We start from the raw sequence: 19,179 nt of genomic DNA on the forward strand, positions 1-19,179 counted from the left end.
GAGGGGGGAGAGAGAGAATGATAATCCATATTATTTTTTAAAAAGTCATTTCACAGTAATTATTTAATCAATCCTAGTGGCCACAAATACATGGAAACTTATAGAATAGCAAGTATTCTTTTGTGAAGTATTAGAAATTAATGTACTAAAGAAGCTTTTCAAAGTGATAGACTGTGAAGAGACTAATTGTTAGTAATAATGCAGTGTTTTCCAGGGTAGGACAATCAGGAATTTGTAAAATAGAGGTGACATTGAGTGTCTTCCAAATCATCAACTTTTTATTAGCCAACTTTGCTAGTCATGTCGGGGGCAGGGATATATTTGTGTGCTATAGAGCAAACTTCAACAGCAGAAGGATCAGGTTTTAAGTCAATAGGACTTTTGCCATTAAGCTTAGTGGGAGTAGAGTAAGACTTTTAATAAAATACCCTGATAAGGTTGCGCATGTATCCCATCTCTCTCCGCATTTGTCATTCTATACTCACAATAGGTAGTGAATAAACATAGGCAGAAAGAGGCAATATGAGTTGGCATATGGTTTGTGTTGCCGTAGAGCACAATTTTCAAAGTTGGGTGGCCAAACATTTGCTTACAACTGCACTTAGGTGCCTCAAATGAATATCTGGACATCAACATGCATATATGAAGAGTGCACAACTGTAGAACCAGGTGCTCTAAAGTAAATGCCATATTTGAAAACTGGGGCCAAAGAGACAATATGCCAAAAGGCTTCTTTAAAACTTTGCAATCTTCTCCTGTATTATACTTCCTCTCCTTGTCCTTTTCACATTCCTGTAGATGTTCTTGTCCAAAAGAGGCTCCACATGGCCCCCCTGCCAGCTAAATCCTGGGAGCTGGGGAATGCTGGTCAATCAACACCGCTTCCCACCAGCTGGCCAGAGACTCCCAGCGGGAGGACCTACCTAGTGTCCCTTAGTGAGTGTCTCCCTCCCTTGCTGCTGGGACTGTCCCCCTTCACTGGCAGTCCCATCAAGTTCCCTCACCTGTTGAGGCAGGTGGATGGCTTTTCCTGAAGGACATGCAGTGATTATATTAGGGTCTTGTAATTTTTTCTAACATCACTCCTTACTCTGAGATGTAGAAATTAGAACAAATATTACTTCATCTGCCCTCAGAAAGCAAAGGAAAGCACAACTAAGCAGGAGAGCAGCTCAGTGGGAGAGTTAGGTCAATAACATCAGGTGTATTTTTGTAAAAAATGATTTGATTTCCAGCAGATGTTTTTAAACAGAAATAATCAAGTAAACTTAGTGTTTACATAGATTCAGATTAATACATAATGTGACCTGGTTCAAATTTAATTCACATTTTTAGTGATCAAAAGTCATAAATATCATGTAGGTCTGCAGTGGCCTACAGTATGTGAGATGAGTTTAGTGCTTCTTTCTAGTTCCCACTGAATCAATGTCCACAACCGTAGAGAAACAAACAAGTGCCTCCACCAGAATTGTCACTGCTGTTGTTACTAACCTGAGCATGGAAATCAGGGACTGAACAGGCATGGAGACTGAACTCCTGTTTGGCTCCAAGTCAGGATTGAGCCATGTTGGCTGAGCAGTGTGGGAAATGTGCACTACCACTGCCAGCATTGTAGGAGTTCTATTTATAGAGGCCTTCAATTATCAGGGCTATCAGTCAGACAGTTTTCATCAACATGTACCCTCACAGATATGAAAGACAATAGGAACGGCACATATGTTTTTCACTAACACTTGGTAGTTGGGGACAATAGCTGAGATCTTCAAAGAGGCCTAAGGGAGTTAGATATTCTACTCCCACTGAATAAAAATAAATAAAATGGGAGCTAGACCTTTGTTGGACTTCGTGCGATGCTCACTCCTGGTGGCTTCAGTGCACTTGCACTCACACCAGTGGTGAATTTGGCTCAGTGTGGCTATGTTTCTAAATGTGACTGTGAAAATGATATTGTGGGGTTCCATATTTATTTCTCAATTATTCTGAGAACCACGTTAGCTTAGTTTACAAGTAAAAGCACGGTCCTCTCCCCCACTCACATACTAATAGCTCTGCAATCCCATGCTGTGGTCTGTTTAGCCTGGTATCCTGTCACAGACAGTAACCAGTATCAGATACTTAAGAGAAAGTTCAGGAAATCCGATCACAGGCAAGTATGGGATCATTTGTCCCCTGAGAATGTTTGTTTCTGCACCACAGTGGCTGGATGTTACCTTACGGCCTTAAAAAAGTTTTGCTTATTTGTAAGTATTTACTATGGTATTTCTAATTATTCTTGTTATTTTGTTCCCTTTCTGGCTTGAACATCATCACTGGTAACCATGGCCCGACTGAAGTGTACTACCACATATGTGCAGTTAAGGAGCAGTTGTGAACATCTTGAGATGTTCTGCGCTTGAAGTTTAAAGCACATTCTGAATCTCTCACTAATGTACATAAGATGTTCTACTGAAGTAAGGCTGGTCAAAAGAAGTAATTTTTGTCCATGGGAAATTTAGAAAATCTTTTTTTATTTCTTGGGGAAATGTTTCAGTTTTTCAATTAAAAGTCAAAATGGAAAATTGGACAGAAAATTTTCAGTTTGGGTTTTTCATTTTCTCCCTTCCTCTTTTTTCCCTCCAGAGGCAGAAAAATAAAAAGAGATTGTGGGAATTGGAAAAAAGGGAGGGAGCTAGGAAACTGAAAAAAATCAGTTTTTAATTGAAAAAATAAGAAATTTTGAGTGATAGCAAAAACCTCACTTTAGTCTGAATTTTTTTATCACATTTCACTCTCAATACATTCAGAAAGCATAACTGTTGAGAACGTGCCATGTTACACTTTTCTGCTTATGACATCACTTTGATTTGTTTCATAATCATAGTTCATAATATGACTTTGATCATCAGTGAGATGTGATTTATGTTTTACCGTGATTTCTCCCATTTATTTCATCCCTTATTCTTTCACAGAACTTTTGACAATCACTCATAGTGATGGGCATCCTAAGGCAATGTCCTGACCACTGGCTGGTGTTTTCTTGGTGAGCTTGTTTCCTGATAGCATTTTCTTGCCTATTGGGACAGTTGATCTGATCAGCCATTCACTTACCCGACTTTTGCTAATGCTGAAACACTTGATTGGTGGTGCCAGGATTGGAGCAAAGTGACTTTTTGGAGCAAAGTTTTACATTCTTATGAATTATGGCCTGGAAGCATGTCAAGTGTCTGCTGAAACCCCGTCGAACACAATTACATGCTTTTGCTCATGTTGTGTTCTTCTTCTTCTAGATACGTTTTAGTAGAAGCAGCCAGGGACTCAGTTTTTGCTCTGATTATATACATTGATGGGAAGACTGATAATGTACTACTACTTAGTATGCCTACCATTCCTCTGACTTCTATTCTCAAATTTGGTGTTTGTATGTATACACACACAAACGTGTGTGCACGTGTATATGTAAGTATATATATATATATATATATATATATATATATACACAGATATATATATATATATATATATATATATATATACATACACACATACACACACACACACACACACGTATAAATATATAATTTAAATATATTTAATCCTTTAGTCAAAAATTGTTGTAGAAGTACACTTCAACACTTCGAATACCCCACAGAACACAGAGGTATTGACCTAGTTGAAATTTGACAGGCAAACTTTTATGGTATATGGGATGCAGGAAATGATGCAGGAAAGGGCTTTTCTCATGCTGTTTCTCTGTTTGCCAGCTCTGAACGTCATCGCATCTGATGTTATGTACTGAAGTCGTACGTGTACACAATGATGTTAAGCCAGCAAACATGAAAACATGGAAATAGCACGAGAAAGCCCTTTGTCCTGTCTCTGATTGCCGAAGAATTTTATCGTCTGATCTCCAGAGGGGTTTGGAAGTGGCGCTGAACTGTTCAAGCTGCCCTACTGAAAGGTATCCAGGGCAAGATTTTTTTTTTTTTAAAGAAAGAAAGACAAAGAGACTTTAGTACGTTGTACTATAGTGATCTATAATGTTGTTTTGCAAAGAAAAAAACGTAATATGACCCATCAGTCTGTGTGAATGATGGTTATGATAAGATAAATCTATTGTTTTTCTTATGTTCCTTGTAAACACATTCTTGTTACAGGACCTTTGTCCTTATTTATTTGTGTTGAAAAAATTAGTTGTGTTTTTAATGTCTATAAATATTGAAAAAGGGAGCAATAAATTTTATGCATACATTAAAAAAAGAAAGAGAATGTAAAGTTCTTTATACTCCCTGCATTTTTTTAAATCAAGTACATGTTATCACTTTACTTATATCACCATAAGCCATGTTGTGAATTAATTATTATTTATAGTTATTTCCACAAGATTTTTAATACTGATATTGCTGCTATGGATCATAACTACAAATGATCAAATCATTGCTGTTTATTTTTATAGGCTCAATAGGAATAGTGGGAAAATAACTACTTCCTGCTTACTTATTCACGAAACTACTATAGTAAGCATTCACCTTTTAAATTACTGGCAAGTGTTCACTTAACTTTTTAACTAAATGTTATTTTACCTTATGCTTGCTGAAATCTTGATAACTTCTGTATACCGGGTGCCATATGCTTAATCTTTTCAAGTACTTTTAAAAATAAAATAAAAAGGCTTGCTCTTAGAGTGATAAAGTAGAAAATACCCTAAATCTGATTACACCTAAAAATTATTGCATTTTTAGCCAGCACAAGGAAAAAGTGCAGGCTTTTGTTGTTGTTCTTGTTTGGGGTATTTTTTTTTTTTTTTTTACTATTTTTGGTTAACATTTATTTTTCTAAAGTTAAATTGCTTTACATTATAATTTGTTGTTTAGCACATCCGATTTAGCAAATAAAATTTGCCCAAAGCCTTCAGTTGCAACTTGGTTATTGGTTCCTGTATATCTATTGCATCACATTTTAGGCAATAATGCTTAAAAGGGTGTGCATCATTTAACAATATTAGTGTTTCGTATAAAATACAAAATTTCTTAGGAAGCAGAAGGAGTATAAAGAACCCTGTTTTCTGCACTTATACGAAGACTCGTATGACATTAGTTTACTAGAATAAAAAGGGGGTATAGTCTTTGATTTTTAACTCAGCTGTATACAATGTGTGTAATTTTCTTTAAATGGAAAAATTTATTAATGATTCATCAGTTAGACTACCAAATGGAATTCTCACATGCTACTGTACGTTTGATGTAAAAGTATTTAAAACAGGCTTGTACGTAAATATTTCCATTGCCTCAGTTCTCGAATTGCAGAGTGTCTACAATGACGTTCCCTTCACATTTGCTATCTGGCTCTTTTTTTCAAAAAATGGTTATTTGGCTATCTGGTCTGTAAAATATAATAAATTTTATTAATAATGAATTATGTATTGTAATTTAGCATATTGTATTGCATAAGCATAGATATGACTGTTGTAGAAGAATATTTCATTTGTTATAATGAAATCTTTTTCCTGGGAAGAAGAAGATTTACTTACAAGACAGTTTCACCATTCGTATTCATACTCCCTTTGCAATTAACTTCTCGAGTCTTGGAAATAATGAGTTGGAAATATTGTGAGAACAAGCTTTCTCATTAAATTCCTGGCACTTCCACTTTTGCTCCCGGTTGGAAAATTTTCAAGAGCTACTTTTTTCCTGGTTACGGTGCCAATTATAAAGTGTAAATGGGAGGGAAAAACATGATTTTATAACTTTAAACAGGCTAGATTTGGAGAAGGTTAAGCAGGCTGTTATTTTTTTTCAAGCCAGTAACTCATTTGTAGGTGGAAAAGTTAGGTTAGGAGGTAAAGCCCAGATCCTCAATGAATGGTATTTAGGCTCTTAACTCCCACTAAGGTTTTGTGCCTTGGGGTAGGTCTATACTTACCTCCGGGTCCGGCGGTAAGCAATCGATCTTCTGGGATCGCGTCTTGTCTAGACGCGATAAATCAATCCCGGATCAATCCCGGAAGTGCTCGCCCTCGACGCCGGTATTCCTGCTCTGCGAGAGGAGTACACGGAGTCGATGGGGGAGCCTGCCTGCCGCGTCTGGACCCGCGGTAAGTTCGAACTAAGGTACTTCGACTTCAGCTACGTTATTCACGTAGCTGAAGTTGCGTATCTTAGTTCGAAGTGGGGGGGTTAGTGTGGACCAGGCCTAAGTCTCTCTTTATGCCCTACTTCATTTCTCAGGTGATTCAGGAGGGCTAAACCCATCAAAACAGATGATGTAGCTAATACACTAGGAAAACAGAAGTTTTTAAGAAAGAATTTTTTTCAAGTCCCATACCTGATCACCTTTTTTTTTTTTTTTTTTTTTTTTTAATGGGTCAGTCCCTTCTATTCTTCATAGTTGTGCATTTTAATTTTTGTTTTCTTACATCTATGTATTAGGTGTTTTTTTTTAAACTCCTTGGCAGACTGGCAGAAGACATGTTCTGAGAGCTCTTTCCCCATAAGTGGTCTCATGGTACTTTCTCACTAAGGTCTCATTTTCATCTATGGCCACTTTCTAAATATGTACAGGTCAGTTTAGTTCTATACTGATCTTAGAGAGGAGAAGGATAATTGGAGTACAAATCCAGAGAAAAAAATTCTGCGGATAAGTACTTTTTGAACTTTTAATGAGGATTTGTGTCCTGAATCAGAGCTAAGCTTGTGTGATTGCTGAGCCAAAACCAGTGTGATTCCTGTGTTACATTCACCAATAGGAGTACTGCTTCCTGCTGAATAGAGCCCATAGTCAATGAAGACAAAAGTTGTGAATAAGTGAAAATATAGTAAATCATACAAATGCTGCTTTTTTTAAAGGAAGACTAACCATATTTTCTTTTGCAATAGCCATCACATATTTATCTTAGTTTGAAGCTTGTCTATACTGAAACTTCAGAATTTAGATTCTCAACATAATCTCAACAAACCTCATGAAGATGTGTATCTGTGTTCAGTGCATATGCCACTCCTGTTGCCATGGCTGGGAGCTGTGTTTGTGTATAGAAGGGATACTAGAATATTTTTTGTGCTAGTTGCAGTACTGCAGCTGGTTCAGGAAACCAATAACAGAGTAGGTAAGCTTTACTTATTTTAGCCCTACAACACAAATAGCCAAAGATGGCCCTCAGATATTGTTCTTCTGCTTCCTTTGGCATGTTATTGATGCCTGGATTATATGTGAATACATGTCTACCAAAGTTTAGTGCCATTCATAATCTCAAACAGATTTCTTGTTTACCCTGATTTCAAGTGAATAACAATAAGGAAAGGGAGGGAGAGGTAATATCTTTTATTGGACCAACTTCTGTTGGTGAAAGAGAAAAGCTTTCGAGCTTATACAGCTCTTCTTCAGGTCTTCATCTTTTTCAGGTTGTCATCGTCTTCTGAAGAGCTCTGTGTAAGCACGAAAGCTTGCCTTTTCACCAACAGAAGTTAGTCCAATAAAAGACATTATCTCACCCACCTTGTTTTCTAATATCATGGGACCAATACAGCTACAACATGAGTGCAAATAAGGGAAAGCTAATATTAGAGATCACACATGGCATGTAAAATGGATCTTGTGTGAAAGTTACATGTAAGTTCTCTTTCATAACAAAAGAAGTTATTAGTCTTGGGAGGAATTAGTTGTAGTCCTTCTGAATTTTATTAAGCCGAGGACAGCTAATGTATAATAGGGTATTGTCAAAAACTAAGCTGGTATGTGATATAAAATAATTTTTTTAACATATACTGTAATGCAGGTCTCATTTTCTTACGCATTTCAATGTTTTCTGTTATCATGCTGCATATATTTATGGTACATCCTGGTCTTAAGTATTATTTGTAAAATATTTTTTTAACAAAGATTTTTTTAAATATATTTTTTTGCTTTCAAACTGAATTACAAGCACTGTTCCTTTTATGTCTTATTTATCTACTTCTAAAATAAATTCTGTTTGAAGACTACTTGAGTACCCTTTGGAGAAGAACTATTTTTAAATTCTGTTATCTGTCTATAAATCTCTGCTATAAAATACCTGGATGGACACACACACACACACAAATTGTTTTGGCAGAGATTAGGAAGAGAAATTATTAAATCCACTTTACCACAAGTGAAATATTGTAAATGTTTTAGCGATCTCTAAGAAAGAACACCTCTCCCAAGACCATATACTCTAGAGCAGAGGATCTCAACCTGTGACCCGTGGGCCGCTTGCAGCCCAATCAGTACAAAGATGTGGCCCATGTGACATCCTCAGGGCCATAGAGGTAGTATTGGATGTGGCCCACATAACATGGGAAATAGGTTGAGAACCACAGTTCTTGAGTAGCTCAGCTCTGTTTTCTGTCTTTCCTACCAAAGGATTAATTACTTACCCAGGGAATGTTCAAGAATAGTTAATCATCTTCTAGTGCGGTAGAAAAGTTGCCATTGGATGTAGTGTTTGTGTATGCACATGCAACACAATATGTAGTATATATAAAATATTATCTAGCATGTAAGTTTACATGTGTATATATCTATCTATTTCACATCAGAACAAAAATGAGCATCTGCAAAATGGGAGAGAGAGACAAACTCTCTGTAGCGCAGTGATTAGGGCACTGGCACGGATTGAAGTCTTTATCCTCCCTGAGGCAGCTCTTCAGGGCACAGTTTTGCATCCCAGAGCACTCCACATGTGGCAAAGCAGGGACCTGGACCTGTGTCTCCCACATCCCAGGACAGTGGCTTAACCACCAGGCTACAGAGGGTGTCTTTCTCTCTCTCTGTGTCTTTCTGAGAAAGCTTCCTGATGACAATTTTGTTGACACTGATACGGTTCCAGTTTTGCTAAAACAATTTCAACCAGCTCTACTTATTGCATAAATATGCACATGTATGTATAAAATTTAAATTTAGATAGTGAAATCACATACATGTGGATTTTTCATATTTAGTAAGCTTGCTGTCACCTTTAGAGTTTTTTTTGTAAAGTGAGGAATTTTGCAATGGTAGATACAATATTTCTACTACCTTTGAACCAGGGTTTTGAACCATTTCAGCTTTATGATAGGTGTGGATAAATGCTGCAGCCTGTTCAGCAAGTAACACTTTATTTTGTGAATGAGAGTTGAGTGATGCTGTCAAAGAAATGAGGTTTGACTTTTCACATGAAGCTGCTATCACACTGAAACAGGCAGTTGAATTTTAGCCTGTATCCTCATCAGATATTTCATCACTCTTAGGTCAAGGGAGGGCACCCTTTACCTAGCTGGATAACTTTACTTTACTTTTGTTCTATGTTTGTTTCTGGAATATGACATTAGATTTTGTTCTTGACCTGATTGCTCCAGTCCAGCCCCAGATATGCATCAGGGACCTCACCTCAAGGGGTCTACCTGTTGTTTTGATTGTCCAGTCAGCACAAAAACTTCACTCTGATCTGAAGCAGCCAATTGTAGATAAGCTGCAGGCGGGTAGTCATGTTGACATAATTATGGGATTGAATGACTCCCACAATGGGTTTACTTTCCTGATGAAAAATATTCTTCCCTTCCACTTATTGCGATCCATGGACTGATAGTCGCTCTCTCTCCCCTCATTCCCCTACCCCCACTACATCACCAAACCACTTCCGTGTTAAAAAAAAAATCACTTATGACAAGTTCAGGTCTCCATCAGGCACTGAGACACCTCTGACTCAGGTAAGCCAAATAACCACTGACAGAAATATCTCAGGCAGGTGATGGGCATTCAATGCTTCATTTCCTTTGACCTTCCTTCCCCCCGCCCATATTTCATGATATGAAAAAGCATAAATCATATTCGTTTGATTTAAGAGAAGTTACTATGTGATACCTGTTTACTCAAACGTGAAAGTATATGTCTACTTGCAAGTATGCAGCTTCTGTGAGGAAAAATGCATGGTCTCCTATTTCCAATAACCATCTGGTTGGGAATTGATTTAAGCAGTATAAAACAACCCCCCATCCCCAAAATAACAAAAACACTGGTTATTTGCCAAGGTGAATGTTACCAAGTACTAATAATTGAAGCACATAATGTCACAAGCTACTTAAATACCAACAAAGAAAATGTTAAATATCTGGGGTAAAGGTCATTCAGTTTGTCAAGCAACCTCTTAACTAGTAGAAATGGAACCATGACGCTGCATGGTGAAATGCTTTCTAGAGACGTACATAGTTATCACTGAGTGTTGCCTTGTAATCACTCTGTGTTTGGGGAGTTTGCCAGCATTCAAGACCTAACTGGAATACTTCTCTTTGTGTTAACGGGACTTTCTTGTATACGTTTATATAAGTGGATAGTTTTCATTTTGTTTGTGAAAACTTTCAAACTATTCTTGTTGGACTTCTGAATACAGTCATGTTTGTAGGTAGGTGAAGGTTCTTACACTCCTACTTGTGAAGAAGCAGGACTCGAGTCTCGAGTTAATTCAAGGAAGAAACATTTCAAGGGAAATAGGTAGAATCTAAAAGTATTATGTACTCTTGTCCTAATTGGTTAATTGAAAGTAACTGTCTCACAGCTGTGCAGTGCTAAAGGACATGGGTCCCGATCCCGCAACTGAAGTCAGTGGGGCTCCATGCAAGCAAAGGGGACTGTCTGCTTGGAGTTGGTTACAAGGTCAGAACCTTGTTTGGGAAAAAGAGTTGGGATGGCAGAAATATCTTGTTATAGTGTGCTGTCTAGTATGGTTGAGTATTGTTTTTGTTATTTTGAAATGCATGCTCAAACTTTTTGCAGATAAAACACTATGAGGCAGATTCTCATACCTTTACTCATCCACAACTTTCTCTGCAACCAGTCCTATTATCTCTCTCCACAATGAGTACCTTTGAAATCAGTGGGATTTTTTGTGGAATAAGGACTATTCAGCATGAGTAAGGTTGGCAGAATCTAGCCCTATATGTTCAAGTTGTTCTAAATCCCAATGTTTTACTATCTGAAGGAGATGTTAGAAAGGTGATTCTAGAGTAAGACCTCTTAAATGTATCACTTGGTTGATTTGAACTGGATTCATAGAAAGTTATGCATATTGGACAAAAGGGAAAAGCAAAGGAACTCAGACCAAAAAAGTATGTGAGATGCTCCTCTTTGCTACATCCACTAGAGGAGGCAGTTTCACTTGCTAAGGGCAGCACTGGCAGGGACTTACTTGAATGACTTAAAAGTAGGGTTGCCAATTTTCTAATCGTACAAACCTAAACATCTTTGCCCCACCCTCTGTCTCGCCCCTTCCACAAGCCCCACCCTTCTCTGAGGCCATGCCCCTGCTCCCTCCATCCCCTCTCCCTCTATCGCTTGCTCTTCCCACCCTCACTTCCTTGCTCATTTTCACCAGGCTAGGACAGGGGTGTAGGGTGAGGGCTCTGGCTGGGGGTGTGGGCTCTGGGGTGGGCCTGGGATGAGGGGTTTGGAGTGCAAGAGGTGGCTCTGGGTTGGGGGGTGGAGCCGAGGGGTTTGGAGGGTGGGAGGTGGCTTTGGGCTAGGGCAGGGGTGCAGGCTGTCCAGGAGGGAGTTTGGGTGCGGGATGGGGGTCAGGGCTGGGGCAGGGAGTTGGGGTGCTGGAGGAAGTGCAGGCTCTGGAAGGGAGGTTTGGATTGAAGCAGAAAGAAGAGCTTGCACAGAGAGCATCGCTGTAATCGTATCTCCCTGTCATAAAGGCATGGATACGTATGTGCATTAGCCACAGAAACCTGCCTTTCCGAAACTATATTCTTCACAGATTGCACGTTACCTTTGAGTAGAAGCAGAGGAGGAGAACTCGAGGCCTAATTCTTTTCAGGTTTAGTTGTCTAAGGAGTTGTCCTATCAAAGTGCAAACCAAAAAATTCACCTGCCTTGTATAAATTAACAGCAACGCAGCCTTAGTTGGATGAAGGCAATGCCTACTGCTGGCCAATCAAGACTGAACTCAGTCAGCTTACTAAACAACAAGAAAGCTGTCATGCTAGTTCCTGACATAAAAGTCAAGTACATGCTGGTGTGTCAGAAAAATGCCAGGACTTTTGATGGGTGTCAGGAGGTACAATCTTAAAATGTGTGAAGTCAGAGCTGAAGGGGTAAATGTTCAGTGTGGAGATTGCCTTTCAGAATCCCTAAATGTTTTATAAATTAATATATATAAACACATCACCTTCCACAAAAATGCAGCCATCTCTGGGGTGATAGAGCATTGCAGCAATTTACTAATTCATAACTATGTGAGCTGTGATTTTCAAAGAAATCTAAAGGAGTTAAGTGCCTAACTCCTATTGAGTTTCAATGGGATTTGGACACTTAAGTGTCACAGGCTACTTTGAAAACATCAGCCATAAGAGCTCAATGCAAAAGGTGGAAAAAAAGTATAAATGTATTGAAAGAGCTTGGCAAGTTTTAGGTTGTTCCCCAGACTGACCATAGGAATACGCCCTCAATGTACTTGGGTTAATGATTGCAGCCCTTGATATGTCTCTAGGGAAAATCTGGCATTAAAGTGTACTATAAATCAGCCTCAGAAAAGAGAAGTTGAACACCCTCCTCCTGAAAGTGGTTCACAACATCATCAATCTCACTGGAATTGAAAGGGGCTGAGCAAAGCTTGTACCCAAAAGATCTATGCTCAACCTTATTTGAGTAGAGTGCTCAGCCAGCCAGTCTTGATAATAGAAAAAATCCCTAAAACAGCCCCAATGAGGCCTTCATGTGCTGAGGAATCAGGCCACTATGGTAGAGAGTGAGCCCCGTCAGTAACCCCCCCCAAAACTTTTACTTTGTAGTTTCTAATGAAAAAAAATTGCAGCAGACTAGAAGAGAAAATAACACACTGGCCAGGGCTAGCATAAACGCATCGAAAGCAAGGAAGGGTTACTTGTTCCCTGACAGCCCACACCAGCAAGTAGGCTAAGATCTCACCACAGGAGAGAATCTTGTCTCTACCTTAAAGTCTCTGTACAGTGTCAACCTGTCTACATCTCTGCCCTTTTTCCTTCTATAGTGCTGGTCTTGTACTATGCTCTGTTGTGTCATCCCATCTCACCAAAGCCTTCATCCCCTCCCCAAATTGCATGCCTCTTGTCATGCTGCTTCCTAAATATTCTATTAAGCATTTCGAACACACGTGTAATGCAACATTATCATCCTGTCTCTTGTCCATCATTGCGCAGCTGCACTAATACTGCCTCCAAGAATAGTTACAATAAATAAATCCAGCATGAATTGATACTGCACCAGTATATTTGGTAACGTTATGTGACTAGCTTGCTGTATCACTAGTTTAAACAAAGTATTTTCCCCTGTGTACCTCGTTCTGTTCTGTGATGCCTTCTCATCCAGGGAGATAAACAGTTAAACATTGTAGAATTTAAATAGTTCTTTGTCTCTTTAGAAGGAGATTTATCTAACCCTGAATCTCCAACTAGCATAAGAGCATCCAAAAGGGACATGGCATCTCATCTTTTAAAAAGGATAACAAAAAAAAAAAATCTTACTGCTTTCCTGGAGAGGATTATTTAGCTCATATTCCCATTTATGGAGCTTACATTTTCTGACATTTTATGTCCAAGGAGGGATTTGTCCACCCCTCCTTCTGTACTTCTCTATTAACGCTACAGTATGTTGTTCTGAAAAAAAATACCATACCCTAGAGTGCCCTAAAATCAGAGTACACATACATCATTACAAATGTTAAAATACAGAGCTATTTACTAATGGTGGGATTTTCAAAATCACTCAGTACCTAATGCCCATTGATTTCAATAGGACTTAGGCACCCAAATACCTTTTACAAATCTGGCCCTAAGTGTCTTATCTTACAGTCTTTTACTCACATGTGCAATATTTATCCATGTGAATAATTTAATTTACTCCAGTAGGTCTAAACACATGAGATAGGACTACTCAAGTGAGTAACGGTTTTCAGGACCAATCCCCAAATCATGTTGTTTTGTGGTGCTAGCTGAACATTCAAATTAGTCTTTATTGTATAACCATTTTGGGATTTTTTTCTAATCGTTTTATTTATAGGTGTTTTCATTTTGATTCTCTTTAATTCTGCCAGCCTAAGTGTTGATTAAGGAGACATCATCACGATTGCCCTATTCACAGATTAAGAAATGAATCAAACCTTTTCAAAAGCTCAGCATGAAGATTGGATATTGAAAGCAGATAGAAATGGATCATGCAGTCAATAACAATAGTTAGGCGGGCTTAGTTGGGGGGAAAACATTCTTTTGAAATGTTCTGTATACAAGATATAAAGCAGCACGATTATCTGCTTGCTTTCAGCAACCGAGAATGATTTATTAGTTACAGTAGTTTGGCTTTGAAACACTAAACACGGATAAGAGAGCACGTGCTCAGTTGTTTAAGGGTTCCAACATCTGTACTGACAATCCTCTTACAAAAACTCATTTTGGAATTAGCAAATGACAACATGAGTTCTGAAATGGATATGAAATCAAACAGATTAAAAGAAGGATTTCATTATTTCAATGCCCCCTTTTAACACATTAGCTACTTGAACTGTTTGTTTGTTTTTATGAGCCCAGATGGTACCAAGATGTATGTAAAATAAATAAATAAACACAGTAGAACAAATCAGATGCTTGGCTGCTGTTCAGTAATAGCTAAGGCTAAGCTTTATTAAATTCCCATACAGATGTGATAACTATAGACTCTCACACAATGTACTGCAGTAGGCTTACTGGCAAGGCACACCATTCTGCTGGAGATAGGAGGGAGGGTACATATAAAACTTTGTCATGAAAATGGATGCCATTGAAAGTTTTTGTTAGGCAGTGTAATCCAAGTGTGTCAAATCCATAAATGTGCCTCACACAACAGAAGCCACGTTTACGATCCCTTTAACAAATAATGAAGGAAGTTGTAAGGATTTGGTAGGGCTTTGTCAAGGACATTTTTCAGTCAAAATTTCTCACCTGAAATATTTTGGTTTTCTGGCCATCTCTAATTACAAAATGGCCTAAAATCATGCTTTGTTAAGAAAAACAAACCAGTAACCCCAGGTTTTTCTAGATGGAGCAATGCACAGCTACTCTAATGCAGCTCAGGATCTGGCCCTAGATCAGTGGTGGGCAACCTGCAGCCCATGGGCCACACACGGCCCACCAGGGTAATCCATTGGCGGACCACTAGACGGTTTGTTTACATTGACCGTCTGCAGGCATGGCCACCCGCAGCTCCCAGTGGCCATGGTTAGCTATTCCGAGCCAAGGGGAGCTGCGGGAAGCATGTCCCTGCGTCCCATACCGCTTCCCGCAGCTCCCGTTGTCTGGGAACAGCAAACCGTGGCTACTGGGAGCTGCGAGCGGCCGTGCCTGTGGACGGCCAATGTAAACAAACTGTCTAGCGGCCCGCCAGTGGATTATCCTGATGGGCCGTGTGTGGCCTGCAGGCCACAGGTTGCCCACCACGCTGCCCTGGGTGTATAAGTTACACTGCTTTCGGTCTTTTATCAATGAGATATTTACAATGCTGTTTCTGGTGTGTTGTTTTAGTTGTACGTTGCCATCTATGCTATCCATATATAGGAAGGACTTGGCAGCAACTGGAGGATAGAGCAGAAATATGTAGAGATATCTGAATATGGTCAGATACCAGGAAATTAATACATGAGCCAATATTTAGTCTCTCCAGCAGAACAACTTTAGCTACCCAATATGGGGGGGATCCTTAAAAACAAAAACAAAACAAAAAACCTGAGAGCACTTCTCCAACATATGATAGAAAATGTGCTCTCATTCTGATTGGGATATTACATATGATACTTCATAATAAATGAAATGACCAATTTATTTGCAAAGTTTACACAGATGAATGCCACCACTAGTTTCCCTAGTATTATAAACTAAGGATATCTCTACACTGGAATCCTAGGAAGAGGTAATGAGAAGCATGGGACATCACTTCCAGAAAACATCCAAATCATGGTACCACATAAGTCTTGCAAAAACCGGAATCTTTGCAGTACTGACAGGCCATGTGGAGTAATCTGTTCCTGTTTCAGTAGAGTGACCCAGCTGGGTCAAGGGAAAATATATCTCCTTTTAAAAGAAAAGAAAAATCTTTTTTACTCCCTTCATCTGAAGCTTCACAAATGGCGTTGCAGAGATATACTTGTACAATGATACTATATATGGAGGGGGATGCAGTTTCCTGTTCATAAATACATCTCTCAATGAAAATTTGTTTGATGGCTCAAAATGATCTTGCAGGATCCGCACAGCCCTAAAATGGTAAACCTGCATGAAAAGATGTTATTTGAAATGTCAATACTATTTTCTCTCACTTCCCTTGCATTGGTATTCCATTTACTATATAGTGGGGAGTTTCTCCCTGGTCTCACCATATATTATACGGCACCCTCCAATGTTTTCTCCCTTACCGGAGACTGAGCATACTCCTTTGTGTTGCTGCTAGGCCATGCTATGGCAAGTATGAAGTAACAAACTGGATTCTCAAATTGAACACAATAATATTACTGAGTGATCCAGCTGCATGGTATTGGACCAGGCCAATTATATCTACATATTTTTGATAGAAATATTTTGGCTTGCCTAATAATTATGTTCTACGGTGTAAGTATGTCAGCTGAATAGTGTAAAGAACACAGTGATGCTGCTATCTGTTACCTGTACTGTGGAGAAATGGAAGACTTAATTTTCCAAAGCTCACAATCCCTCACTAAAAATAATAAATTTAGAACAAGGAGAGAGAAAATCTGTATTAAAAGAGAACAGTGACAAAGAGGATATAATTATGTGAGCCAAAATATAAAATAATAATGAGGCAGTGAGTTCCCAGTAACTGGGGGAATTGTGAAAGTAATGCAGAGGCCTCTGCCAGGAATATGCACACACACTTCTGATGTAATAAGAGAACTTTGATCTTAGCGAAGTATCTAAAGATTGGGCTATAATTATTGTGAGTCAAAATATTAAATAATAACGAGACAATTTCTAATAACTGAAGGAATTACAGAGTATGATAATATACTAATCTACTGCCTGCCCAAAAGAGGCAGTCACACAGAGATGTGTGAATGGGTGTTGATTTTTCCCCCCCAACTCAAGCCAGCTTAACCCAAGAGCACAGCTGAAATGCAGCCAAACCAAATGGTTTCTAACTCATCTGACCTTTCTGATGTCATACAATAGGTTCAGTCAATGAGTTACAAAAAGGAAAATTCCAGGAGGTGACTTATCTCAACAAACTATGCTCAAAATGTATAATGAACACCAGTCTGACTCAGATATTCACAAAATGTGCACGCGCACACACACACACAAGTGTAACATAAAGCTGCTACCCAGTGGCTGTACATCTGAACAAAACTCAAGCAAACCTGTGCTGGTTTATGGAGGCAGTTCAAACACAGACCAAGAATTATTTTGAGTACTTGTGTGGTCTAGAGTGGCACAGTGCACCCAGCTATAGCAGTTCAACCAATTCTTTCTCTCCTCCTAACGCCTTAGGAATTTTAGTCCTTTTCTCTATAATAAATCCAAATTACCCTATTCCTCCCACCTCTGTCTAGTGTATTCAGCCCATTCATGCATCATTAGAGTCAGTTCTGGAAACTTCCTGGTTCATTCAACACTGGCCAGGTAGAGTGCTAAAACAGGATTTGTACTGTAAAGCAATAATAATAATTGGTAGAGTACATTTTTATATGGAGACACTTTTCTGTCAGTAGTAAAGTTAGGAACATTGATGTATGAAACAGAAATACATTTTAAACTCTTTGATCACACTCCTTTTTGGTTTTTTTCTTCCCCGAAAAAACTCTACTCTTTAACAGCTATTGAAATCTCAGTGTTTAAAAAGCCATCTGAGTGCAACAAGATTGAGGTAGAGCTCGTGAGTGAAGAGCAAACTTCCTTTAGACTTTATTTATTTATTTATTGTGGGGAGCTAGGTGGTTGGTTTTATTTATTTTTTTTTTCAATTTATTTGACAAGAGCATCTGGGCCTCAACAGACTGCTTAAATGAGTAATAGAGATTTGGGAAATGCCTAGGAAAGGAGAGATGCCATACCATTCTGGGGTTCTGTTTAATTTGAGTGTCTTTGGTTCTTTTCCAATTCCTGGCTGAGTGAAGAAGTAATATCCTTAGGAATGACTAGGTTTTTAATTTAAATTTCTAGAATCTATAAGATTGAGTAAGTTTCTAGGTGGGGTCTTGAGCCAAACATTTGCTTAGTTTGAGATGATCCTAAGCAGTATCCTCTCCTTTTTCACAGGAGTTCCATGGCAACATTTGCTAGTATACACCCCAGTCACCTGTCTATGCTTTCCTGAGCAGTGCTGATTTTCAGTTCTGTGTATATTAGAAGGAATGAATACTAGCTTGAATGTTATATTACATGCAGCAAGTAGAAGGCAGGAGCAAACGGATGGAGAATAAAATATAGCTGGCTTTAATAACAAAGATATACTGAAGGTGGCGGGGGAAAACGGTGTATAAAACTAATTGGAACAAATTAGCTAGGAAGGTTGTGGAATCAGGTTAGACAATACTTGTCAGGGATAGTCTAGATAATACTTAGTCCTGCCTCAGTTCAGGGGACTGGACAAAATGACCTGTGACAGTCCCTTCCTGTTCTACATTTCTATGATTCTAGGATTTAGAGTTTCAGTTGATGTCCTATAGTTAAGGTTGATGTTAGCTTTCCATATGAAGCCCAAAACATAAACCTCACCTTAACTCCCTTGAAAATAACCCACTGCCCATGAAGTATTATATGCCACATTTTTCTGAGAGGTTTTTTAAAATTGCAGGAAAAAGGTGTTTCAAATTATGGTATTTAAAACGTTTCCAAGATGAGGGAAGTCTTGAGTAGTGCAAAAGAAATGTTCTGTATAGAGGGACATAGGCCTTAATGTGACAGGATGTAATATTCTGTTTCTTTCTCTCCCTTGGTGTTTTCTCTTCTTTCTCATACATGCCTAATCCAAAACTCACTGAGATCAGTGGGAGATGTTGACTTCAATAACCATTGTATTTAGCTCATACAAATAGGGTGACCAGATGTCCCAATTTTATCGGGACTGTCCCAATATTTCCTTGTTTGTCCCGCGTCCCGACCGATGTGCGGTCGGGACACTGGACAAACAAGGAAATGCTCCGGAGCCCGGAATTGCTCGTGCCGCGGGATAGCACCAGCTGGGCAGCAGCCCAGA

General features: G+C 38.9%; 1 protein-coding gene across 4 annotated transcripts in view; it reads left to right on the forward strand.

The window, feature by feature from the left end:
- PCDH11X (protocadherin 11 X-linked) overlaps positions 1–19,179 on the forward strand; it is a 1,037,556-nt gene that overhangs the window by 166,538 nt on the left and 851,839 nt on the right. The window contains exons 5-6 of one of the 4 annotated variants that reach the window (XR_008446158.1): positions 2,949–3,019; positions 3,741–6,291. The exons of 2 other annotated variants lie outside the window; for them this stretch is intronic. Coding sequence is in view for 1 of the 2 variants with exons in the window: in XM_054039438.1 (XP_053895413.1) it covers positions 3,741–3,746 (6 nt within the window). In the remaining variant the exon portion in view is untranslated. Of the gene's footprint in view, positions 1–2,948; positions 3,020–3,740; positions 6,292–19,179 lie in introns of those variants that run through there. One more of the 4 variants, XM_054039438.1, reaches the window with a different exon arrangement.

Source organism: Malaclemys terrapin, chromosome 9 (genome assembly GCF_027887155.1).
Source record: "Malaclemys terrapin pileata isolate rMalTer1 chromosome 9, rMalTer1.hap1, whole genome shotgun sequence".
NCBI lineage: Eukaryota > Metazoa > Chordata > Testudines > Emydidae > Malaclemys > Malaclemys terrapin.